Source organism: Dermochelys coriacea, chromosome 25, assembly GCF_009764565.3.
Source record: "Dermochelys coriacea isolate rDerCor1 chromosome 25, rDerCor1.pri.v4, whole genome shotgun sequence".
Lineage (NCBI taxonomy): Eukaryota > Metazoa > Chordata > Testudines > Dermochelyidae > Dermochelys > Dermochelys coriacea.
The window spans coordinates 302300-329752 of NC_050092.1; the positions used below are offsets into that span (position 1 = coordinate 302300).

Below are 27453 nucleotides of genomic sequence, written 5' to 3' on the forward strand. Positions count from 1 at the left end.
GTTTGAAATGTAAGGTGGCCAATCAAGAAAGCAGAGAGGTTTTATTTTGTACTTATTTAATAATAATAATAATAATTAATTAAAAAAGACCTCATCTTTCTCATTTCTGTTGCTGTGGCAGATATGGTGAAATAGATTTTTAGGATGTCTTTTGTTTCTATACATTTGTTTTGAAAACTTCCCCAATAATGGAAAATTGTGTAATGTAACTTTTTTGTTAAATGTAGTGACTATATGGTACAGGACTTGAATGATCTAGACAGATATGATGACCTGAAAGTAATCGATGTGTGAGAGAACCTACCACTTTTCCGTCTTAACAGGAGCCTTAGATAGTTTGCTAAACCACATCGGAAGCCCTTATTGAGCAGTGTAAGTGAGAGGATGGAAGATTCCACATCACCATAATCAAAGATATTGAAACCAAGTAACCTCTTCAGCTTTCTGCTTGATAGGTTCTTTTTCATCATAAGCGAAAAGTGGTATGTCCACATTCTACTCTGCTTGATACAACCCAAATTTACCTTTATCTTCAGAAATACTCATTGTTATAAATCATTAAAATATAGTTAACAAAGCTTTTAATTTTACTGTTAACAATTCTTCATTTTATATTATAAGTGTTTTATAAGTCAGTATATGTTCTGTGGTACCCTTAACCTTTTAGAAAGGGGAAGAGAAGTTTTGGGAAACGTGATGATTCTTTAATGTCAGCATTTCTTTTCTTCTTTTAACCTGGGTTTTTCATTCTAGTTTTGTTTGTGAATTATTACAAAGCAACTTCATTAGAGGTTGTCTCAATTTTAGGGCTGTGACGATGCTGGTTGTGGTGGGACCCAACTGAGAGTGTCAATTCAGGACAAATTGCTTAAAGCAGGGCAGTTACAGGCCAGGGCTGGGTTTTCTGTGCACACCAAGGCAAACCAAACCGGCTAAACAGAGAAGACTTTGGTTTTACCCCACTGGCTATCCACAAGTCACACAAGCAATTCCCTTAGACACCACAATTTCCCAGTATCACCACCAGTGCCACTTGTTATGGAGACAAATGGTTATGAAAACCAATACCCCAGTAAAAGAAAAAAGGTTCTCTCAGTCCCAAAGGACCAAGCCCCAGACCCAGGTCAATATACAAATCAGATCTTACCCACAAATCACGCTATTTCCAAAAGGTTTATTCATAAAAGGAAAAGATATAGATAAGAGCTAGAATTGGTTAAATGGAATCAATTGCATACAGTAATGGCAGAGTTCTTGGTTCAGGCTTGCAGCAATGACAGAATAAACTGCAGGTTCAAATCAAGTCTCTGGAGTACATCCACAGCTGGGATGGGTCTTTCAGTCCTTGGTTCAAAGCTTCAGTGTAGCAAAGTTCCTCCAGAGGTAAGAAGCAGGATTGAAGACAAGATGGAGGAGCTGCAGCAGCTTTTTATATTCTTTTGCCATGTGGTCTGTCTGTCTTAGTGCCAAAGACAAGCTGTCCATCACATGGCATGGAAAAGCCTCAGAGTTCTGTCCATAGGCATGTCCCTGCATACCTTGCTGAGTCGCAAGGCGTGTCTGCCTTCTCTCAATGGGTCAGTTGTGTAGCTGATGGTCCTTAATGGGCCATCAAGCAGGCTAGGCAGAGCTGACACCAACTTGCCTGGAGTATGCCCCAGAAGCATAACACAAGTTTGAAATACAGACAGTATAGAGCCAATATTCATAACTTTAACTATAAAAATGATACACACATATAGACAGTATAATCATAACCAGCAAACCATAACCTTGACTTAGACACCTCATTTGACCCCCTTTATGTAAGATTTGGTGCCACTCCAGGACCTTGATTTCAACAATGATCTATACGGTCCCAACTTATGTCAATAGTGTCACAAGGGCCTTGGTATTTTATTGCTTTTAATGAAACACCAATAAAATGTTTTGTGTTTTCAGGTGTGTTGCGAGTATGGCATGGTGCGTGTTCTTTCGGAGAAGGGGAGGAGTAAAGGAAAGGACTATTGTATCCTCTTCAACTCTCAGTGGGCCCACTTGCCACATGACCTAGGAAAAGCTGTAAGTACCTAAATCAAGCAATGAGAGAGGAACACAATTCACAGACTCCCATATTTTAGGGAACCCCTTAGGTCTCACCTGGTTCTGGTCAGGCTAGCAATGATTAGGAAGTTTGTTTGACTTCAAAACTATTCTTTGCTTTATCTGTATTTGCACAGGTAACCTCTAGCAAACCAATGATTTAGCCACCATACATTTTTCCAAAAACAAATCATAAGTTGAAGTTAATCAGTGTACCCGTCTTGTGAAAGAACCTTCCTTTGTACCACCAGAGCTCTCTAATAAAAATGAAAATGGCACTTGCCCCTGGCAAGTAAGGTGTTTAGTTCTTATAATCTGCAAAGATATCCTCATTTATGTGAATTGAATATAAACAGATACTGTATAGACTCCCTAATGTTTAGACAAAGAATTCTAGTGTCTCTTCAGAGACATGTAGTTCTGCTAAGGTGCAGTAAAGTGAAAATAGATCTGTCTTGTCAGGTTTTACTGCTTTATTCAAACCTATGAGCAACTTTAGGCTGAGAATTGGGTCAGTTTTGCAGTGCTCCCTGAGAAAAACTGTGAGCAATGCTTGAGATTAAAGCACAAAAATGGTGGCTGGAGTAGGAATAGATTAGTGGAAACTTCCTCCCCACCATCACAACTGCCAGGCATCTCTTGGGTGGCAGGAGGGAACTGAGAGAGGCTCTAAAATTTATTGTACACCTGCTACTCAGATGCTGTGGAATATGGAGATCCTTAGTGGGGATCCAAGGACAACACCCTGGTAGGAATTGCAACACTCCTTTTTCCCTTTTCCTAACAGCTTTGGGGAGAAGGGGCATGGCAAGGGCTTGATTTCCCGCCTGATCTTTCATACTGCATTTTGACTAGTAGGCTTAAAGAGATTATGATATTAATATTTTTGTAGGCAGAGACAGAAAGCACAGGAAAAAAGTAGGAAACACAGTTTATGAAAAGATTGGCCGATATAAGGGAGTGGAGAGGGGAAAGAAAAAAAGAGGAAGCAGTGAAACAAGCTACATAAACTATTTGGGGAAAAGAGGATGAGGATTGGGGTCGGGGTGAGAATGAAAGTGAGGCAGGGAGGGAAAGGGAAAGTATAACAACACCAACAGATTTAGTGAGGGTTTTTTGGTTTTTGTTTTTTTAATTGATACTGAATAGTTGGTTTATATGTTACAATTAAATACAATACTTTACTCTTAAAATTGTAAGGAGGTGTGATAGTGACAGTATTTTTCCATCTGTCTGGTAGGCTTAGCAGTTGGGCTAATAAGTGTTGGGTAAATTTTTCAAGCCCTGGGAATACATTAATTTTTTTTTCTTTAAACAAAGGCTAGTTCTTGGGAGTCTTAAAATATAACTAACTAATACAGAAATGGACATCATGTCCTACACAACAGAGCAAGGTGGAAAAAGGAAATATTTTTGGTTTTCTGGCATGAAATATACATTTGTCACTGAAATATACGTTGCTGTGCTATGGTCTGGGTATAGTTAATGTGCTTCTCCCAGTGTCTGCAATACTCAATGAAAGTATTAATGTGCAGAGTTCTGAGAGTGTATTCCAGATTCTGTTGTTGTTGTGTACCTTGATTAGGTGTTTTTCTTTATTTTTTTTGGTATTGTGGGAATAATTCCTTTTTAGAAAATGGCACAGAGCAGCATAAATATGTGAATATCTAGGGTTGCTTGACATAATGCATAGTTAGAGAATGAACCTTTCATCGTTTGGGACCTACTTCCAAATTCTCATTTTGTTCACATATGGAAATATTACTTAGCACTTATCTGGTGTTTGATGGATTCAAAGGGCTGTACAGATGTTAATACCCACAAATTTCCTGTGAGTTGTGTACAGCAAATGTTATTGCCATTGTATAGATGGATGCACAGCAAGTAAATGGCAAAGTTGGAACTTGGGGGCTTCTGATTCCCAAACTTGTGCTCATTCCTTTATATCATGATGTGCAATTAGTTTACGTGCTTAGTCTCCGTTCATTTATTTCACACCACCTGCAAATAGCTATGAAAACGGCAGGCCTAGGAAAGAAGTGGCTGCTCAGACTTAGGATTGTAGTGGTTTGGCAAAGCTGTTGTTGAAACCAATGGCAATCTGCACCGAACCTGCTTCAAGACAGAAATGTGCCGATTTTTGCAACAAAGTTACAGTATTTGTGTAACCAGTCTTATGTATTTCATTAAGGCTTTAATTTTGTTTCTAACCCCAGAATACTGAGAAAGCAGCTTTGAGATTTGTTTGGGGATTTCATGTTGTTGTGCAGTATGTTGTAGTGTTACTGTAATTTGATTTATTAGTGTTCTGAAAATTGGAGATTTCTTAAAGGTAACTTCATTAGCACATACATAACATAAGAGTTGGCCTAGTGGGTCAAACCATGGTCAATCTCTGATTGTGGCCCATATCAGAGCTTCTTGGGGAGTGTACAGAACAGAGCAATTATGGAGTGATCCCACCCTTTCACTCCCAGCTTCTGATATTCAGAGATTTAGGGTTGCCCTGAGCTCAAGGTTGTGTCCCTGACCAATAGCCATCGATGGATCTATCCTCCATCAACTTACCCAGTTCTTTTTTGAACTCTGATGTACTTTTGGCCATCACAACATCCCATGGCACTGAGTTCCACAGGTTAGTTGTATGGAAAAAGTACTTCCTTTTGTTTGCATTAAATCTGCTGCCTATTAATTTCATCAGATGACCCCTGGTTTTTGTATTGTGTGAAAGGGTAAAGAATACTTCTTTATTCACTTTTTCTACACCATTCATGATTTTGTAGACTCTATCATATCCCCCTTTAGTTGTCTCTTTTCTAAATTGACCAGCTGTAATCTTTTTTTTTTTAATCTCTCCTAGTATGGAAGCTGTTCCATACTCTTGATCATCTTTTTTCCCTTCAGTGAACCTTTTCCCATTCTGCTTTGTCCTTTTTGAGATGGGGTAACCAGAACTGGACTCATGGACACACCAGGGATTCATATAGCAGCATTAAGATATTTTCTGTCTTATTTTCTATCTGTCTTCTAATAGTTCCTCACATACTATTAGCCTTTTTGACTGCTGATGCTGCACACTGAACAGAAATTTTCAGAGAACTATTCCCCCCCGCCCCTAGTGCCTCTAAGATCTCCATCTTGGGTGGTAACAGCTAATTTAGAACCCATCATTGTGTGTATATATAGTTGAGATTTATTTTTTCCAATGTGTTTTACTTTGCATTTATCAACATTGAATTTCATCTGCTTGTTTGTTCAACAATGGCAACAATCTCATTTAGGCAATGCTTTCTTATATAGTCAGTTGTGACATAGATCTCATTTCCTGTAGTCTTAAAGATCTTGCTGTTTGCTTCTAGTCCTTGGTCAACGCTTACTGTGGAGATTAGCAGGAAAGAAGATAATACACTACTCTGCTTCTTTAGTTGTGTGGTTTCTTTGTCAGGGTAATAGCTTTCTTTCAGAAGGGTCTTTAATTCAGATTCTCATTTGTTCTTAAGGACACTGAAAGTTACCCCATTCCACCCTGATGCACTGCATTCACTCTCAATGCTGTCTGATTACAGGACATTGCACATTGGCTCTTGTATATAAGCCAGGGGAGCCCAAATTAAGGGCTGTACTGCACTACCAACTCACCAGGAACCAGAGGGCTACACGCAATATGCATAAAATGGGAAGATTGCATCCATCTTTTTCTTCAGTTTGAAAGTATGGCTTCATGTAGACTGAGTCCCAGCATGCAGTACTCCACCTGGGACTGAGTGGGCTGCTCGGTTCAAGGAAGCATTGCATGCTGGGAGCTGTAATCTGTGGGGAGCACAACTTGTAAGCAGGACTTTGTGACATTGATTGGGACATGTTAAAAATTAATCCCTTTATTCTGTGTGATATAGCTAAAATGAGTCCTGGTTCATTGCTATTGTCACACCTCACATGAGGTCCTAATGTCATTTTTTAAAAGTTTGAGGCTAGTTGACTGAAGCTTGGTCCACAGAAGACTGAGATAGTGAAGATGGGAACAAGTAGCAAAAGTTTTCTGGGCCTTTTTGAGTGTGTCAGTCGAGTTTGTTGGCTTGTATAGCAGCAGTGGTGGGCATTTCAAGATGAGAGTATTGCACTGTACTCTACATGGTGCTGTACCGTAACAGCCCTGAAGCTGGTGCAGAAGGTGAAGGTCTGTTAAATGCTATTTCACCCTGGGTGCAGGAAACCAGTGCTTTGAAATCTATATTGGATTCCCATGGGTTTCTGGAAGGAGTTAAGGTGCATATGTTTTATTGTATATCCTAATAAGCCCTAAATGGAATGTGGTCTCTCTACCTGAGACACTGCTCTGTATGTTATGCTGCCACACTTTAAATCAGTGGATATGCTTGTGCTATAGCTCCCTTGTAATAGAAAGGAAAGAGCTGCTTGGAGGGCGAGGCCCTTTCTCTGAGGGTGCCTTGACTTAGGGATTCACCCACCCACTTGGCCAATAATAGTCCAAATCCATTGACCTTTAGTGCACACAGTAGGGCTGTGGTTGGGGATCTGGATAAGAGTGTGGGGTGTTTTATTGGGGAGGTTAGGATTTAGAGCAGAGGTCATCAACCCATAGATTGCGATGGACTGGTCGATCCTGGAGACTTTCCCACTAAAAGTCCAGCGGTGCACGGGGCTGCTGCCAAGGCAGGCTCCCTGCCTGTCCTGGCCACATGCCACTCCCAGAAGTGGTCAGCACACCCCTGCAGCCCCAAAGAGAGAGGCAGGTGCACTGTGCACTGCCCCTCTCAGCAGGCACCACCCCCACAGCTTCCATTGGCTGCAGTTCCCTGTTCCTGGCCAATGGGAACTGCACGGGTGGTGCTTGCAGGCAGGAGCAGCGTGCGGGGACCCCTAGCTCCCCCACGGGCCGCTGGGGAGCGTTGGCCCCTTCCAGGAGTGGTGTGGGGCTGAGACAGGCAGGGAGCCTGCCTTAGCCCCACTGTGCTGCTGACCGGGAGCTGACCGGTGGCAGCCCGCAACCCAGCCCTGAGCCCCCTCCTGGAGCCAACACCCCATACACCCTCCTGCACCTCAACACTCTGCCCCAGCCCAGAGCCTCTTCCTACATCCAAACTCCCTCCCAGAGCTTGCATCTTTCACCCTCTCCCATGCTCCGAACCATTCGGCTCCAGCCCAGACCCCGCACCTCTTCCCAAACACCCACCTCCTCCCCCAGCCCGGTGAAAGTGAGTGAGGGTGGGAGAGAGCAAGCGATGGGGGGGAGATGGAGTGAGTGGGGCAGGGCCTCGGGGAAGGGGTGGGGTAGATCCTGGGTTGCACTTAAATTCAAAAAGTGATCTTGTGCCTAAAGAGGTTAGAGACCTCTGGTTTAGAGGGAGTCCGTTGTCTGTGGGTAGATGTGTGTGGAGAAAGGTCACCAGTTTGCTACTGCTGGTCTTGTTTGAGTTAAATTGTGTTTTTCATTATACATTATGATACCTAGAAATGGGATAGGCATCCTTTTCTGTCTATGTCCGTATATTGTATTCAGTATTGGTGTAGCCATGTTGGTCTCAGGATATTAGAGAGACAAGGTGAGTGAGGTAATATCTTTTATTGGACCAACTTCTATTGGTGAGAGAGACAATTTTTCAAGTTTACTCTGAGCTCTTCTTCAGACCTGAAGAACTTGTCTCTCTCTATATATCCCATATGTTGAAATCCAAAATAAAAAATACATTTTTATGACCAATATTACTTGCAACTTTCCAATCTTAAAATAAAGATAAGCAAATCTCATGCTTCTGGGCATTAAGTTGATCAGCATGCGGGTCAGAATAAAATGTCTAATCCCACCAGTGATTTGGTTAGAATAATAGATTCCAGTCTCTTATTGGATGACTTTTGCAAATGCTTGTCTACATGTTAAGGACTGTGTCTCAGAGACTACAGTGATGACCATGGTATAAGAACCTATATAGCCTGAAAGATGCATATTTTCTCACTTGGCACCAACTGTTAGGACAATTATTTGAATAAATTAAAAACCTCCAGTAGGAGTGATTGTGACCACATGCTTGGTTTAAATACATTTGCAGTGGGTACCATTAATGCCCAGGGCATCGTTGAACTAAAAGTGAGTGGCTTCCCTCCACTTTAGAACAGTAAGAAATTCTTAAATGGAAACTGAAATTGCAGTTTAACTAGCCCTAAAATATGAGGCTTGCCAACATTTTTAAATTATTAAAGAGACACTAGTCAATTTGAATAATTGGCCTGTATCAAAATTATCTAAGAGTGCTCTCTTTCAGCTGCTTGCTCACAATGTTTTATTAATTTAATTTAGTAATGTTTCTCATGGGTTTCTCTGCAGCCCTTCTGATGTTTACAAGGGTCTTTTGGTAGGAGTGTAGGCCGATCCAGGCACAATAACAAATGTATTTGAATCCACCTCTTCTTCTCCCTCCTCCCCTTCCTCTCCATGCAGTGTTGCCCGCCAGGCCTCTTCCCTTTCAGTGACCTGAGCGGCGGCGGCAGCAACAGGAGCACAAAGGTTAATCCTGCGTTATTCACTCCCCAGATACCTTTCAATCCAAAGGGATTGATGGTTGAAGCTGGCTCCTGTTGCCCCGGTCCCATGCATGGGACTGGAAAGAGAAGACCACAACTCCAGCAGTGTCGCCAGTTTTAAAATGACTCCCAAGAATAGGTAAGGCCCTACCAAATTCATGGTCCATTTTGGTCAATTTCATGGCCAGAGATTTTTTTTAAATTTCACGTTCATCTGAAATTTCACTGAATTGTGACTGGGGGGGGTCCTGACCCAAAAGGCAGTCAGGCTGGGAGGATTGCAAGGTTATTGTAGGGAGGGTGGTATTGCCACCCTTACTTCTGCCCTGTTGCTGGCAGGGGCACTGACTTCACAGCTGGTCAGCCAGAGCAGAAGGCTGCTGGCTGGGTGCTCAGCTCTAAAGCCAGTCTCACTGACAGCAGCAGTGCAGAAGTAAGGGTGGCAATACCACCCTCCCCACAATAGCCACAGAGTATGGGGGGTGGGTTACCATAGGTCTAGTTTTCCCAGCAGCCTCCCCTCCCAGTGCAGGGCTGACCCCTGGAGCTGCAGCTTCCGTGTACGGAGGGAGGAGTGCGACAGCTGGAGCTGGAACCTCCCTGCGCAGAGTGGGGGGGCGACAGCTGGAGCTGCGAAGCTTCCTGCAGCTGGGGGAGATCCCGGAGATGGGTCTGACCTGCCCCAGGAGCAGCCCCGCAGGGATAGAGGAAGTCTCCTCCATCCCCATCGGACTAGCAGCTGGAACCCTGCGCAGGGTAGGAGCCCCTGGCTGGGTGCCAGATTTCATGGGGGAGTTAGATTTCATGCTCTTTGACACATTTTTCATTGCCGTGAATTTTGTAGGGCCCTGCTCATAGATGTTTGGAAGTAAAGGGAGCTCACCTAGCTGTTCTGTGACTCGTATTGCTCACTTATCAGAGTGCAGTCACTGACCCCTGTGGTAGAATGAGCCAAAGTAAGTCAAAGAGAAGTTGGATCCAGTTTTATAAGGGACCCATCTGAGCCTAACTGGAGAGGAGTTAGTTCACCTGTCAGCTCTCTGGGCTCTGTCTGAAGTTATCAAAGTCTCACTCTGCAAAGTCAGACACTGTGGGAGGCAGAACTGGCAAGGTTTTTCTCTGGAGTGCTGGGCCCTAGAGGCTTCTTTTCCTAGCAGAGGGATTTATTTTGATGGGCATATTCTTGTTTGAATAATTTGAGACACTTCTGTTGTATGAAATAAACAAACCAGGACTGAATATTTTGGCTATTGGGACTGCCTAATTAACCCTGGACCACAACCTTAGGCTATATTTACGTTACAGACTTCTCAGTGGCACAGCTGTACCGCTGCAGGTGCGCCACCGTAAGATCTTCCCATGTAGCCACTCTATGCCAGCGGGAGAGAGCTCTCCTACCCATTTAGCAGTGTCCATACCGGCGCTTTTGTTGGCAATACTTGTCGGTCAGGGGTGTGGGTTTTTTACACCCCGTCTGAAAAAAGTTTTACTAACAAAAATGCTAGTGTAGACAAACCTTAAATTCAAATGAAGCAGCCACTTTCTTACCATTACTGGTAAAACATCTTTCTTCAGGATCTAGGGTAGAGTGTGGAAGTGAGCTCAACTCCTAAGCACAGCCTAGGGCAGAGCATGAGCTTCCCCTAGGATAGGGCCTACATGGGCATGTTCCCCTAGGGTCAGGGGGAACAATATGCCTGTGATCTCATCATGCTAGTGCATGAGAAAGGAAGTGCAACTGACTAGACATAAAATGCTGTCCAATGCACAATGAAAACACACTGGGGGGCGGGAGGGAATTGCTAACTACTTTCAGTTCCATTCATCTTAAATATTACATGTAAAAATAATAGATTTTAAAATGTGATTATTGGGGGGGCATTCCTTTAAAATTACACACATTCTTGGGGTGAGTGGGCCAGCTTGATTATCTGTTTGGTTTTTCTTTTACTTTGCTTAAAGTTTACAAGTGTGGTCTGCTGTGGATTGTGTGTTTGTTTAGGGACTGTTTGGAAGTGGGCCAGTGACCTATTATCTGCTAGTTGAGTGGGTGCTAGGAAGGTACTAGCCCTCCTGTCCATTGTTCCTTTAATCCTTGTGTTCACTTTTCATCGTCCTTGTGATTACCCTTCCCTTGTGTGTTAACGAGGGGGCAGGACTGACCTGGGAGAAAAGCTTAAAAGGCAGACACTAAGCTACCAGATGGAGCTAGCAAACAGGGGAGTGTATAGGAGGGAGAGGGAATAAAATCAGCATGGTTTGGAAAGGCAGTGTCTTCAGTCCAACATTGCTCCTGTCTCCTCCACTTGTACCTGTGTCCAGGCAGAGAACTTGACAATGCCTGTACCCAGATCCTGGTGTTGATCTGCAGACTGTGGCCTGCTTTGCCCCATCATAGAAAGCCAGGCTGGAGAGACCATCCAGTGTGTGAGGTGTCTACTGGTAGAATCTCTCAGGAGGCAGGTGAGAGAGCTACAGGAGGCAGTGGCTAGGTTGAGGAGCATCCATGCACAGGAGGAATTAATTGAAAACATGCATATGGAGACCTCCAAGTTTGAGGAAGAAATCCAGCTCGAGAGGACTACAGTAGCATCACCAGGGAAGGAGGAAACTGCTCCTTCACAGGGAGGAACCTGGCTGCTGATTACTTCTGGCAGCAGAGAGTGCTCTACCCTTGCTCCCAACCTACTGTCCATAGACATAAACCGATATGCTACCCTGGCAGCAAGGGGTGAGAAATCTCCCACAAAGGTGCAGGATGAGAAGCCTTGTACCCCAAAGGCTGGAAGGATCGCAACCATCACTCCGAAAAGGAAACAGTGATTCCCTTCTAAGAGAGAAGGAAGCATCCCTCTGCAAGTCTGACCTGGCATCCCGAGAGGTATGCTACCTACCAGAGGTCCATATCCGAGACGTTACAGAGGGATTTCCAAGGATCATCCTGGAGGTAAATACATGGCTGCCTGGATAGTGTCTCCAGGAGGGCTTTGGCTTCCTCAACTGCGGGATCTTGTTCTGAGAAGAAGGTCTGCTGAGATTGGGCCCACCTGTCAAGGAAGGGGAAGAGTATCTTTGGATACAGACTGGCAAGCCTAGTGAGGTGGGCTTTAAACTAGGTTTGATGGGGGCAGGAGACAAAAGCCAACAGGTAAATTCAAAATGTGGAGCCCCGTGGGTGAAAGGTCAGAATCTCCGGAGAATATGGGAAGTTGCAGCATAGACAAAGGAGAGACGAGAGGGAATATAAAGGGGAAATCTAATAAACATCTTAAATGTCTGTATACTAATGCAAGAAGTATGGTGAATAAACAGGAAGAACTAGTGAATAAGAACGGCCATACTGGGTCAGACCAAAGGTCCGTCTAGCCCAGTATCCTGTCTTCTGACAGTGGCCAATGCCAGGTGTTTCAGAGGGAATGAACAGAACAGGTAATCATCAAGTGATCCATCCCCTGTCGCCCATTCCCATCTTCTGGCAACGAGAGGTTAGGGACACCATCCCTGGCCATCCTGGCTAATAGCCATCGATGGACCTATCCTCCATGAATTTATCTAGTTCTTTTTTGAACCCTATTATAGGCTTGGCCTTCACAACATCCTGTGGCAAGGTTGACTGTGTGTTGTGTGAAGAAATACTTCGTTTTGTTTTGTTTTAAACCTGCTGCTTATTAATGTCATTTGGTGATCCCAGTTCTTGAGGTATGAGAAGGAGTAAATAACACTTCCTTATTTACTTACTCCACACCAGTCATGATTTTATAGACATCTATTATATTCCCCCTTAGTTGTCTCTTTTCCAAGTTGAAAAGTCCCAGTCTTTTTAATTTCCTCATATGGAAACATCACTACCAAATCCTGTGTTTTGGATGAGGGACTTCTACTACCCAGAAGTTCTTGGGAAAATAATATAGCAGGGCACAGATTATCCAACAAGTTCTTGGAATGCATTGGAGACAACTTTTTATTACAGAAGGTAGAGAAAACAACTAGGGGAGAGGCTATTCTGGATTTGATTCTGACAAACAGGGAGGAACTAGCTAAGAATCTGAAGGTGGAAGGCAGCTTGGATGAAGGTGACCATGAAATGATAGAGTTTGTGGTTCAAAGGAATGGTAGGAGGGAAAACAGCAGAATAAAGACACTGGACTTCAAGAAGGCAGACTTTAGCACACTGAGAGAATTGATAGGTGAGATCCCCTGGGAAGCAAGTCTAATGAAAAGAGAGTTGGCAGTTTTTTAGAGACATTATTAAGGGTACAAGACCAAACTATACTAGTGTGTAGGAAAGATAGGAAGTATGGGAAAAGGCGACCATCACTTAAACCAAGAGATCTTCAGTGTCCTGAAACTCAAAAATGAGTCATACAGGAAGTGGAAACTCGGTCAAATTATAAAGGATGTATGATGGTGTGCACTCACATCTCATGAGCGCCTCCTATCGGTCAGGTGCGAACCTCCACTCAATCTCTCTTGCTCCCGGTGCCCCCTGTCAGTTGTTAACCTCATCAGGTGGATTTTCAGTGGCTCAGTCCTCTGGCCAAGTCACCCACAGTTGAAAGTAGTTGTCCTCAAACTGGGGTGTGCCCCCAGGGCTTTCTCCCGAGAGAGCTTTGTCCTGAGCAGTTCTCACTGACCAAGCCCTCCAGCCAGGCCACCTCTCGCATTCATTCCCCTTCCAGAGGTAACAAAGTTCAACAAATGGTTGGCTCTCTCTGGCATCTTCAGCCTCATCCTTGAGCCCTTTAAATTCTAGCCCCTTTCTTGGGCTTCTAAACAATACTCCTTCAATTTTTTTGCTTGTATCGATTCCAATTAGGTGTGCATGAGTGCCGCATGCATAGTTGCTGGAAGGTTTTTCCCCTAGTGGCACTAGTCGGGTTGGCTGTGGAGCTCCCTGGAGTCACACCTTCTGTTCTGGGCAACGGTCCCCGAAGCACCACAGGTCCGGCAGGAGTACTCTGAGAAAAACGAGGCTTAACTCACAGCTGTGTGTATTGGCTTTATTGAAGGTTAGTGACCCATCCGCAACGGGGACTCCAAGCGTTGCAGTCATGGAGGCGGGGAACGCAGCACACCGGAGCTTTGCCTGGGACGGAGTCTGACGGAGGGGCAGACAGTCAGCATTAATAAGCACTACACAAAAACAGCTCATGAATATAAAGTTAGGTGCTTCTTAAAGGGGGGCTTTCTACTACCTGGCGAAGGGCCATGCAAAGCAGCTGTGTCCTTCAAGAACTATCTCTATCTCACAGTAACGAAGCAGCTATCTATATCCCACAGTAGCCTCTCGGCTCGAGAAAGCAGAAGTTCCCTGGCTAGGCTGTAACAGTCTTCTGCAGTCCCTTACACCTTCATAGTGCCACATATAGGGCCCTGACGACCCGCTGCCTCTCCAGTTCCTTCTTACGCCAATGACAGTTGTTGGATTGTTTCGTCTTTTGTCTTCACAAGCAATCCTCTAGCATAGTTTCTCTGTAAAGTGTTAAAAGATAGTGATGGGTTGTTGTTTTTTTTAATAGTTAGTTTAGGTATCTGAACTTGGGTTACTGGGGGTTTCTCTCTCTTCCCCCCGCCGTTTTCCCCTTCCCTCTCCTGGGCATGCCTCGGATCCAGGGGTTTAATCTCTGTGGGGTTTGCCAAAAGCTTATATCCAAGGGCGACCCACTCACGGCTTGTCTAAAGTGCCTGGAGGAGTCCCATTGAATGGACAGGTGTAAAATCTGTAGGAGTTTTCGCCCCCACATAAAAAAGAGAGGGACCACAGGCTGAAGCTGTTGCTAATGGAAGCAGCTCTGCACCCTTGGTCCAAGTCGAGCCCCATGGATACTGCACCGGGCTCCTCGGCATTGGTGCACAGCACGCTGGCTTTGATATGGGACATGGCGCTGAGGAATGACTCTGGGGTCAGAGACCCTCGGCACCAGCACTCCTCAGCACCAAAGACCACAGCGCAGGAACAGTTGCGGCACTGATCAGTCTCCTGTGCCAAGGAAGAAGCACAGGAAGATGGACAGGAGGTGCTTCCCCTCCTGAGCAGCGGAACAACAGCCGCCCAAGGGAGGGCAACCCGTGCCGGGCCACACACCTCCACTCCTGCTCAACAGCCAGCACCGTCGACTTCAGGCCTGCGGCAGGGGCTGTTGAGTCCAGTGCCACCTGAGGAGACCCTGGTGGAGGATTTGGATCTTCCCTCCACTCTGTGGACTTTCGAGGCAGCCTGGGACCTTTATAGCCTTGACCGGTCCGCACTCCAGATCAGGGTGAGAGTACACCGGCCCCGAGACTTCAGGCACCACAGAGGCCACTGGTGCAGTCCAAGGGCAAGCCTGCTATAACTTGGCACTGATCTCCATCTCGCTGGCACCGACGGGTACGGCACTGCCATGGTCTCCATGCTCTGACTCCTTGGAGTCCGAATCGCAGGTGGACTCCTGTGTGTCCCAGAAGAGCCGGCACTGTAGCCGCCAGCACTCTCAGACGATGGGGATGACGCAGACTTTCCCCCTGGTGCTGTGGCTGGCTCGATGGCAGGTATCAGCCCAGATCCCTGCACAGTGGCCTTTCTGGACCCCGTGGCCTTACCATCGGTCCCAGGGGTCCATTTCTGGACGCTCCTTCTTGGTCTGAGAGGACTGCATCCAGGGCCAGGGATCTCTCTCAGGCTTCAGCCACTGCTACCACTGCTAACGCCACCACCAGTACTGCGCACAACACCAACAGCAGGACCAGCACCAACAATAGGATCAGCACTGTGCCCGGCACTGTTTCTGCCACAGGTATAACAATCAGCACTGCAGAAGGCACTGTGGCCAGCACCACAACTGGTACCACAACTGGCACCGCAGAGGACACTGATTTGGGGGTGGAGCCACAGCGGTTTGAAGAGCCAGATGGGCAGGAGGGACCCTCCCTGGTTCAGGGTTCCTCATCGTCACCAGATGCGGCGGCGGCAGGAGCATCCTCAGGGTCTCCCGCTCCCTACAGCAGAGCTCACCTTGAACTTGAGGCAGGTCACTCAGAATATTGGAATACAGATGCAAGAGGTCACCAAGGTGTCGAACCATTGATGGACATTTTATCCCCGGCAGGGCCCACCAGGGTGGCTCTTCCCCTGATTAAAACTATTCAGGAGAACATGACGACCATCTGGCAAACACTGGTCTCTCTGGCCCCTACAGCTAAGGGCGTTGAGAGGAAATACTCACTCCAAGGGCTACGAATATTTGTTGACCCACTCCCCTCCGGACTCTGTGGTAGTAGCGGCTGTTAACAAGAGGGAAAGGCAAGGGTAGCAGCTAATGATGCAAAGAAACTGGATCCCTTCAGGAGGAAGATATACTCCACCGGTGGGCCCCAACTTTGAATTGCAAACCAGCAGGTGATCCTTAGCCAATATAACTTTAAATGATGGGATGCAATGTCCAAATTCTCAGCCCTTGTCCCACCAGACTCTGTCTGAATTCTCAGCTCTGGGGATGAGGGCAAGGACATCACTGCAAGCCATGTTAGACTTGGCGGACTCTGCAATGCAAGCCATGTCCTCAGGCATCACAATGCACCATTGCTCCTGGCTGCAGGCCTCGGGCCTCCCTGGGGAGGTCCAACAGACAATCCAGGATCTCCCGTTTTGAGGGCACTACACTAGTCTCAGAAAAGATGGACTTGAGACTCCACAGCTTAAGACTCCCTAGTCACTCTGAGATCGCTGGGGCTGCACACTCCTGCCACCCATCGTAGACAGTTTGGGCCTCAGCCCACGTCACAACCGTAGCAGGGGCAGTCTTGACAAGACCATAATCACAGGCGACCCAGAAACCAAAACCGCCATCGCCAACCCCAACGTCTGAACAACCGGGGATCTGGGTGGTCCAGACAACCACCGGACCCTAAGCGGACCTTTCTGAGGATGCGTCCGAGGGCAACATACCAACCTGTCAACTGGATCCTTCTTTCCCCTTTTAAGCACAACTATTCCATTTCTACTGGGTATGGTCCCAAGTCATCTCAGACAGGTGGGTCCTTCACATAGTAGAAAAGGGATATTCTCTTCAACCCCCCCCCCCTTGCCACCCCCTTACCCCATCCCTCTTCAAGGACCCTTCTAACAAACAACACCTTATGCAGGAGGTACAAACCCTCCTATCAGTAGGAGCAGTAGAAGAGGTTCCACTGAAGCTCAGGGACAGGAGTTTTACTCCCCATATCTCCTAATATCAAAAGCAAAAGGGGTCCTCAGACCTATCTTGGACCTGCACAACCTCAACAGGTTCATGAAGAAACTAAAGTTTTATATAGTCTCTTGGCCACCATTATCCCGTTGGAAATATTCCTTGAGTCGGAGACGTCGAAAATAGGATTCTAGGTCACCACAGAACTAACCCACAGAGACCTTCCTGTCAACACTACAAAAAGAAGGATTCTGGGTGGACTCCTCCTGAAGGTCGAAACAACAGACTGGATTTCTATATAGAGTGCTTCCGCCGACGTGCACAAGCTGAAATTGTGGAAAAGCAGCATCACTTGCCCCATAACCTCAGCCGTGCAGAACACAATGCCATCCACAGCCTCAGAAACAACTCTGACATCATAATCAAAAAGGCTGACAAAGGAGGTGCTGTCGTCGTCATGAATAGGTCGGAATATGAACAAGAGGCTACTAGGCAGCTCTCCAACACCACTTTCTACAAGCTCTGATCCCACTGAGAGTTACCAAAAGAAACTACAGCATTTGCTGAAGAAACTCCCTGAAAAAGCACAAGAACAAATCCGCACAGACACACCCCTAGAACCCCGACCTGAGGTATTCTATCTGCTACCCAAGATCCATAAACCTGGAAATCCTGGACGCCCTATCATCTCAGGCATTGGCACCCTGACAGCAGGATTGTCTGGCTCTGTAGACTCCCTCCTCAGGCCCTACGTTACCAGCACTCCCAGCTATCTTCGAGACACCACTGACTTCCTGAGGAAACCACAGTCCATCGGTGATCTTCCTAAAAACACCATCCTAGCCACTATGGATGTAGAAGCCTCTACACCAACATTCCACACAAAGATGGACTACAAGCCATCAGGAACAGTATCCCCAATAATGTCACGGCTAACCTGGTGGCTGAACTTTGTGACATTGTCCTCACCCATAACTATTTCACATTTGGGGACAATGTATACCTTCAAATCAGCGGCACTGCGATGGGTACCCTCATGGCCCCACAGTATGCCAACATTTTTATGGGTGATTTAGAACAACGCTTCCTCAGCGCTTGTCCCCTAATGCCCCTACTCTACTTGAGCTACATTGATGACATCTTCGTCATCTGGACCCATGGAAAAGAAGCTCTTGAGGAATTCCACCATGATTTCAACAATTTCCATCCCACCATCAACCTCAGCCTGGACCAGTCCACACAAGAGATCCACTTCCTGGACACTACGGTGCTAATAAGCGATGGCCACATAAACACCACCCTATACCAGAAACCTACTGACCGCTATTCCTACCTACGTGCCTCTAGCTTTCATCCAGATCATACCACACGATCCACTGTCTACAGCCAAGCTCTACGATATAACTGCATTTGCTCCAACCCCTCAGACAGAGACAAACACCTACAAGATCTCTATCATGCATTCCTACAACTACAATACCCAGCTGCTGAAGTGAAGAAACAGATTGACAGAGCCAGAAGAATACCTAGAAGTCACCTACTACAGGACAGGCCCAACAAAGAACGCCACTAGCCATCACCTTCAGCCCCCAACTAAAACCTCTCCAACGCATCATCAAGGATCTACAACCTATCCTGAAGGACGACCCATCACTCTCACAGATATTGGGAGACAGGCCAGTCCTTGCTTACAGACAGCTCCCCAATCTGAAGCAAATACTCACCAGCAACCACACACCACACAACAAAACCACTAACCCAGGAACCTATCCTTGCAACAAAGCTCGTTGGCAACTCTGTCCACCTATCTATTCAGGGGACACCATCATAGGGCCTAATTACATCAGCCACACTATCAGAGGCTCATTCACCTGCGCATCTACCAATGTGATATATGCCATCATGTGCTAGCAATGCCCCTCTGCCATGTACATTGGTCAAACTGGACAGTCTCTACGTAAAAGAATAAATGGACACAAATCAGACGTCAAGAATTATAACATTCAAAAACCAGTTGGAGAACACTTCAATCTCTCCGGTCACTCGATTACAGACCTAAGAGTGGCTATTCTTCAACAAAAAAATTTCAAAAACAGACTCCAACGAGAGACTGCGGAATTGGAATTAATTTGCAAACTGGATACAATTAACTTAGGCTTGAATAGAGACTGGGAATGGATGAGTCATTACACAAAGTAAAACTATTTCCCCATGTTATTTCTCCCCCCCACTCAGATGTTCTTGTTAACTGCTGGAAATAGCCTACCTTGCTTGTCCCATGAAAGGTTTTCCTCCCTCCCCCCCCCCCCCCCCGCTGCTGGTGATGGCTTATCTTAAGTGATCAGGTTTCAGAGTAGCAGCCGTGTTAGTCTGTATTCGCAAAAAGAAAAGGAGTACCCGTGGCACCTTAGAGACTAACAAATTTATTAGAGCATAAGCTTTCGTGAGCTACAGCTCACTTCATCACTCTCCTTACAGTGTGTATGATAAACCCATTGTTTCACGTTCTCTGTGTGTGTATATAAATCTCCCCTCTGTATTTTCCACCAAATGCATCCCATGAAGTGAGCTGTAGCTCACGAAAGCTTATGCTCAAATAAATTTGTTAGTCTCTAAGGTGCCACAAGTACTCCTTTTTCTTTTTGTCACTAGGTTGCCTCCCTCATTCAGTAAGGGGCCCACGCTTTCCTTGACTTTCTTCTTGTTACTAACATACTTGAATAAACCCTTCTTGTTACTCTTAACATCTCTAGCTAGTTGCAACTCCAAGTGTGATTTGGCCTTCCTGATTTCGACCCTGTATGCCCGAGCAATATTTTTATACTCTTCCCTGGTCATTTGTCCAATCTTCCACTTCTTGTGTTTTAAGATCAGCAAGGATTTCACTGTTAAGCCAAGCTGGTTGCCTGCCATATTTACTATTCTTTCTACACATCGGGATGGTTTGTCCCTGTAACCTCAATAAGGATTCTTTAAAATACAGCCAGCTCTCCTGGACTCCTTTCCCCCTCATGTTATTCTCCCAGGGGATCCTGCCCATCAGTTCCCGGAGGGAGTCAGTCTGCTTTTCTGAAGTCCAGGATCCATATTCTGCTGCTCTCCTTTCCTCCCTGTGTCAGGATGATTAACTCGACCATCTCATGGTCACTGCCTCCCAGGTTCCCATCCACTTTTGCTTCCCCTACTAATTCTTCCCGATTTGTGAGCAGCACGTCAAGAGTAGCTCTGCCCCTAGTTGGTTCCTCCAGCACTGGCACCAGGAAATTGTCCCTTAAGTTTTCCAAAAACTTCCTGGAAGTTGATCTGCTCAGGCCCTGCATCTCCTGTTATCTGAGCCTGTTGGGCTCTCACTGGCTTTTCTAGGCAGGCCTGGAGGACCCACCCTCACTGCTCCTTTTCTGGGGCAGAGTGTGGTAAGACTGCAAGCACTCCAACAGGGGGCCTCAAAGGCCTCTTACACCCCATCACAGGATGAGTTTTAAAAAAAACACAAGCATGCATGGACAAAATTAGAAAAGCCAAGACACTAAACAAGATTAAACTAGCTAGGGATAAAAAGGCTAACAAGGGTAACAAGACAGAATTTTACAAATACATGAGGAGCAAGAGGAAGACTTGAAACAGGGGATGCCCATTACTAAATGAGGAGGGAAAGACAATAATAGAAAATGCAGCAATGGCCAAAGTGGTAAATGACTCTCCCCTCTCTTCCCCGCCCCACCCCCAACATTTTCACAAAAAATTTTAGCAGGGATCAGATGACTAAGATAGAGAACATCGGTGTAAATGGGGTAGGGTGTGAGGCTACAATAGGAAAAGAACAAGTTAAGAATTACTTAGACCAGTTAGATGTCTTCGAGTCAGCAGGCCCTGTTGAAATACATCCTAGAATACTTAAGGAAGTGGCTGAAGAGATCTCTGACCAATTAGCGATTATCTTTGAGAACTTATGGAGGATGGGAGAAATCCCAGAGGACTGGAAAAGGGCAAATATAGTTCCTATCTATTTTTAAAAAAAAAAAAGGGGGAATAAGGACAACCCACAGAATTATAGACCAGTCAGCATCACTTCGGTACTCGGAAAGATAATGAAGCAAATAAACAATCAATTGGTAAGAATCTAGAAGAAAATAAGGTAATACAGTAACAGCCAACATGGATTTGTCAGGAACAAATCATGTCAAACCAATCTAATATCCTTCTTTGACATCTTGTGGATGGGGGAAAGCAGGAGATATCATATCTCAACCTTGGTAAGGCTTTTGATTTTTGTCTCACATGACCTTTTCTTAAATTAGAGAAATCTAGCCTAGATGAACCTGCTTCAAGGTGGATGCACAACTAGCTAGAAAACCATACTCGGAGCATAGTTATCAATGGCTCACAATTGAGTTGGAAGGGCATATCGAGTGGGGTCCACAGGGATCTGTCCTGGGTCAAATTCTATTAAATATCTTCATAAATTATTTGGGTAGTGGCACAGGGAGTACACTTATAAAGTTTGTGGTTGGTACCAAGTTAGGAGGGATTGCAAGCACTTTAGAGGACAGGATTAAAATTCAAAATGAGGTTGACAAACTGGAGAAATGGTCTGAATTAAATAGGATGAAATTCAATAAGGACAAATGCAAAGTACTAAACTTGGGAAGGAATAATCAATAGCACAAATACAAAATGAGAAATGACTGCCTAGGAAGGAGTACTGCAAAAAACAATCTCGGGGTTATAGTGGATCACAAACTAAATGAATCAACAATATAATGCTGTTGCAAAAAAAACCAAGCGTCATTCTGGGAGGTATTCGCAGGAGTGTTGTAAGCAAGACACAAGAAGTAATTCTTCCATTCTTCTCAGCAGTAATAAAGCCTCAACTGGAGTATTGTGTCCAGTTCTGGGCACCACACTTCAGAAAAGATGTGGACTATTTGGAGAGAGTCCAGAGGAGAGCAAGAAAAATTATTATATGTCTAGAAAACATGACCTGCAAGGAAAGATTGAAAAAATTGAGTTTGGTTAGTTTGGAGAAGAGAAGACTGAGTGGAAACATGGTAACAGTCTTGAAGTATGTAATGGTTGTTATAAAGAGGATGATGATGATGATGATAAATTGTTCTCCTTAACCACCGAGGACAGGAAAAGAAGTAATCCTAGGACTGGAAGGAATCTCGAGAGGTAATCTAGTCCAGTCCCTTGCACTCATGGCGGGACTAAAGTATTAAATGGGCGTAAATTCCAGCAAGGAAGATTTAAGGGTTAGACCAGTGGTCTCAACCTATTTACCACTGTGGGCCACATATGAAGCTCTTTCTGTGTTATGTGGCCTGCATCCACGCAATATGTATACTACCTGTATATCTACTAAAAATAAGGTTTAGTATTTGTTATCTGAGAGAAATGTGATTCAAACTGATATACTACCTTTCATTTGAACACTGGCAAACACCAGTAATACAGGTTTGGTGGTTCAGATTCTGCTCTCAGTTACAATGGTACAACTTTCATTGATTTAATTGGGGGCTTAACCATTGTAAACAAGTAAAGACATTGGCTTTGCAACTAGAATTTAGTTAACAATTCTGTGGATGATGTGTGAGCTAAAACAGACTCCATTTCTCCTCTAAGCTTGTCTAACATGAATTAATGGTAAAAACTTTTTCTACTCAAATCTGCAGATGTGACTGTGAACAGAATCACTTTTCTGAGCTGGACAGTAATTGAAGTGCTGCAAGTAGTTTGAAGCTCCAAATTCCACTAAGTCAGTAGAAGTCTTATTTGTCATAAGGTCTACAGATCCATGAGAATGGGTCTCCGTTCTCTGCAGCCTAGGATTAGATCAAATCTGTCAGTCAGTAGAAGGGAAGGTCTGGCTTCCCTCTGAGAAATCACCAGTTTTTCTTCTGAAAAACATTGGCTTAAAATCTCCAGGCTCTCGGGGTGTGCCTTTATCTGCAGAGGGGATTCCCTTTCTCCTCATAGTTACTGGGACTTTCCATTTACATGTAGTGCAGCAAGGTGGAGAAGGCTAAGAGAGGGTAAGCCAAAAACTATCTCCAGCATCTCCACTCTGAGTGCCTGCATGGAGAGCTGCACCTGTTTTGTGGAAATCCAGTCCCCTCTGAATTGCTTGGGCTGAAGTAGGGTTTTTCCTGCAGCCTCCCACTCCCGAACAGGAGAGTCTCCAGGAAGTATCAGCAGCACATCAGGAGCAATGTCCCTCACTGGGCCCCCTGAGGCAGCAGAGAGCTACTAAAAGGGATCTAGAGCAGAAAAACCAAGGAGAGCCTGATAAGGGGCCCTCAGGCTCAGTCCCTCCCTCCATTACACAGCATGCCCTCCTGCCCAGTCTTTCAGTGGTTCAGGATTACTTCCTGCCAGCAAAGTCAGACCAGCTTTGTTTCCTAGTGCAGCAAGTGGACCAAGAATTCCTTTGGAACCTCCAAGGTTGGAGCATGGTGCCTTTCGGGTGAAATCAGTCTACGTCCAGGCTCGTCCAGGAATCTCTCTTGAATAAAGAGTGGGAACCTGGGAAGCCCTCTTCTGGACCCAGGCCAGTGCAGCCCTACAGCCCCCTCTTTTTCAGAGCAAGAAAGCTGTGAAGAGTAACCATAAGGTGTCCTCCTTCCCTTTTCGCACCCTCCCTCTCCAGGAGACTCAGTCTGAAATTTCTCTCTTTCTATCAAACGAGGAGGATAATAAAAAGAAGGGTCTCGCTGATGCTCAGACCCCTCTGTGCAACAAAAAGCACCAAGGGGAGGGAAGTCCCACTGATCCCCTTCATCATATGAATAGTTTGACTCAGCAGATTCCTCTAAGAGGCTCGAAGCAAATCTGTTTTCCTCATGGCACACAAATGTGCAAAGAGCCTGGTTTCCCTACTCCCCTTCAGAGTACAGCATAGCAGATAATCATAACTACGGGTTCCACTGCCCACTCTCAGAGTGGGCAGCATGGCAAATCAGTGCAGAAAAGACCAGGTCATAAAGATGTGTTGGTTACTCTAGGCCAGTGGTTCTCAACCAGGGGTACGCAGAGGTTTTCCAGGGGGTATATCAACTCATCTATATTACATAAAAAGCCCTAGCAAAGTCAGTACAAACTAAAATTTCATACAATGACTTGTTTTATACTGCTCTATATACTATACACTGAAATGTAAGTATAATTATATTCCAATCAATATATTTTATAATTATATGGTAAAAGTAAACAATTTTTCAGTAATAGTGTGATGTGACACTTGCTTAAAAAATCAGCCTTAAATCATGCCCTGTCACCAGCAACCAAGATGGAGGGGACAGCTCAGTGCACTGGGAGGGAAGACTCCCTGATACGTCCGACTGCAAAATTGTCCTCTTCTGTTCATTCTTACTGAAGCATCTGGCACTGGCCACTATCGGAAAACAGGATACTGGGCTAGATGAGCCATTGGTCTAACCCAGTATGGCCATTCTCACTTTATAATTCAGCATTTTTATTTAAATGTTTTAAGATATTATAATTTTAAGATTTAAAATTATTTTGTATTAGTCAGATTTCACTTTAAACAGGTATGTTTTTAAAAAGAAAAAAAACTTATAATTTAAATAACAATAAAAAACCCAATTTTAAATAATCCAATTTAAATTTTAAAAAATCAATTTTATATTTTTTTTTAAACCATTAGTTTTTATCTACCCTGAATTACAGGGAAAGTCTTGCTCAGGCCTTGAATTCCTGGGATGGACCTTCAGTACAGATGCAATCATTGGATAATTTAGCTTCTTAGCTCTCAAAAGTCTCTACTGAGTATGTGCAAAAGCTTACAACTTGACCAAGTTTGGGCTAATTTGCATGGGAATGGCAAACAGCACAATGCTGACACCAGGCCGACGCCCTCCCTCTGCAAAATGTCAGTTCCCTATATCAAACATGGCATCGCTAAGGTTTCTCAATAAAACAGATGTACAATTCTTTTTTTTAACATTGGCAAAACATTTCTCCCCAGTCTTGTTCTTGGAAGCAGCTGAACTATTTTAACTGAACCTTTCCAAAAAAAAATTCAGCCTGGGGCAGATGATTACTTTGGAAAATTTCAGACCAAATTGTTAGTTTGGCAAAGCTATAAGCAACTGAAAATAGGGACTTATATTAAGTGTTGGGCAGTGGTAACTGTAGGTGGTGCTAGTAGTGCTGTCTATAATACAAGATAAGATGGGCAGCATGTCAGTTCATGCTACTGTGAGACCTCTACAACTTTGGTTTCCTGACTTGAATGTTCAAAGTAACCTTGACGTCATTTTAATACAAGTTTTATGTTTTACTATAACTTGCATTCAAATATTTGTGCCTGCTCCTTAGATCCTGGAAGGGGGGGGTGATGATGGTGGGGGATTGTTCGTATGTTTGTTTTTGTAAATGGCAATTCTTGCTTAATATAAAGAAATTGAGTGATATTTTTTCCTAAGACTTCATGTATAACTTTCTGCTCTTGGTTTTTCAACTAATGTTTCTTCCTCTCCAGTCCCTCTTGCAGCTTCAGGATCAAACAGCGTCTGTGTTGTGTTCCCCTTCTGATGTACCAGATGGGGGATTTCATAACAGAATCCCTATGGTGATGCGGGGGAACTGCACCTTCTATGAGAAAGTCAGGCTTGCTCAGATCAATGGAGCCCGGGGGTTGCTGATAGTCAGTAGAGAGAAACTGGTGAGTCTATTCCTAGTTATTGTCTGCAGTACTGATGTATCTCTGATGTTAGTCTTGGTTATAAAACTTTATTTTTCATCTAGACTTCATTCTTGATAAACTGCATTGTCTCATTGCTTCCCACAGTTGCTATTTTTAGCTTATTTGTGTTTGGGTTTTCTGACCTGGAGGGTTTCTTTCTAGAATTAATGCCTCTCTGTGGGCATGTGATGACTCAGCCTGCAGCATTTTGGCCTTATTAGGACCTGTACGAGGGGCTGTGAAGCTGCATATAAAGTTACTCATGTTCTTGGCCAACAGAAAAATATATGGAGTACTTGTGGCACCTTAGAGACTAACAAATTTATTTGAGCACAAGCTTTCGTGAGCTACAGCATCCGATGAAGTGAGCTATAGCTCACGGAAGCTTATGCTCAAAAAAAATTTTAGTCTCCAAGGTGCCACAAGTACTCCTTTTCTTTTTGCGAATACAGACTAACACGGTTGCTACTCAGAAAAATATATGTTCACTCCTGATATACTGGCTGAATAATTGCTGTTTTGTGAGTAATTTTGTTAAATTTTTCTATTTGTGGCATTTAATATTTATTAATTAATCCAGAGGTTTTACTCAAGTAGTGATGGTTCCCAATGGGACTTGTACCTGTGTGTATATAATGCCCCTGGGTGAACTCTTGTCTATCATTAAACACTTTGCTAAAACAATGAAACCGGCTCCTTGGACCTCAACAAAATATTAGTTCTGTGTTGTGACTTAGAATTAGTCTTTTTGAATGCTATGAAATACATAGCACTATGGCTTCTGTTTAGTGAAATCTGAGTGTCAGCACTGGAAATACACATCTCTCGTAGAATTATATGTCAGACATGGAGCAGATGTTGCATGAAGATTGGTTCTTCTTCAAGTGGTTGCTCATGTCGATTCCAATTAGGTGTGTGCGCACCGCATGCACGGTCACCAGAAGGTTTTTCCCCTAGCAGTGCCCATAGGGTCAACTGTGGAGCTGCCTGAAGTCAGTCACTCATGGCGTCACATATAGGGTCCTGCTGACCCACCACCTCTCCAGTTCCTTCTTACTGCCAGTGACGGTCATAGAATCACAGGGTTGGAAGAGACCTCGGGAGATCATCTAGTCCAGTCCCCTGCTCAGTGCAGGACCAACACCAACTAAATCATCCCAACCAAGGCTTTGTCAAAAATCGGGCCTTAAAAATCTCTAAGGCTGGAGATTCCACCACCTCCCTAGGTAATCCATTCCAGTGCTTCACCATCGTGAGCTGTAGCTCACGAAAGCTTATGCTCTAATAAATTTATTAGTCTCTAAGGTGCCACAAGTACTCCTTTTCTTTTTGCGAATACAGACTAACACGGCTGCTACTCTGAAACCTGTCATCCTCCTAGTGAAATAGTTTCCTAATATCCAACCTAGACCTCCCCCACTGCAACTTGAGACCATTGCTTCTTGTTTTGTCACCTGCCACCACTGAGAACAGCCGAGCTCCATCCTCTTTGGAACCCCCCTTCAGGTAATTGAAGGCTGCTATCAAATCCCCCCTCACTCTTTTCTCTTCTGCCGATGAAATAACCCCAGTTCCTTCAGCCTCTCCTCGTAAGTCATGTGCCCCAGCCCCCTAATCATTTTTGTTGCCCTCCGTTGGACTCTCTCTCCTCCCTTCTGTAACGGGGGGCCCAAAACTCGACACAGTACTCCAGATGAGGCCTCACCAATGTCAAATAGAGAAGAATAATCACTTTGTTCGATCTGGTGGTGGTGCTCCTACAAATACAGCCCAATATGCCGTTGACCTTCTTGGTAACTAGGGCACACTGCTGACTCTCATCCAGCTTCTCGTCCACTGTAATCTCCGGGTCCTTTTCTGCAGAACTTGGCCTTGGTGAATCCGTGTTGACTGTTCCTGATCACCTTCCTCTCCTCCCAGTGCTTCAAAATGGATTCCTTAAGGACCTGCTCCATGATT

The 27453-nt window shown here is 44.8% G+C and overlaps 1 protein-coding gene across 7 annotated transcripts in view; it reads left to right on the forward strand.

The window, feature by feature from the left end:
• SPPL2B (signal peptide peptidase like 2B) overlaps positions 1-27453 on the forward strand; it is an 88638-nt gene that overhangs the window by 10705 nt on the left and 50480 nt on the right. For all 7 annotated transcript variants that reach the window (XR_005290201.2, XR_005290200.2, XR_005290199.2 and 4 more), the window contains exons 2-3: positions 1942-2061; positions 25291-25473. Coding sequence is in view for 2 of the 7 variants with exons in the window: in XM_038383608.2 (XP_038239536.1) it covers positions 1942-2061; positions 25291-25473 (303 nt within the window). In the remaining 5 variants the exon portion in view is untranslated. The remainder of the gene's footprint in view (positions 1-1941; positions 2062-25290; positions 25474-27453) is intronic.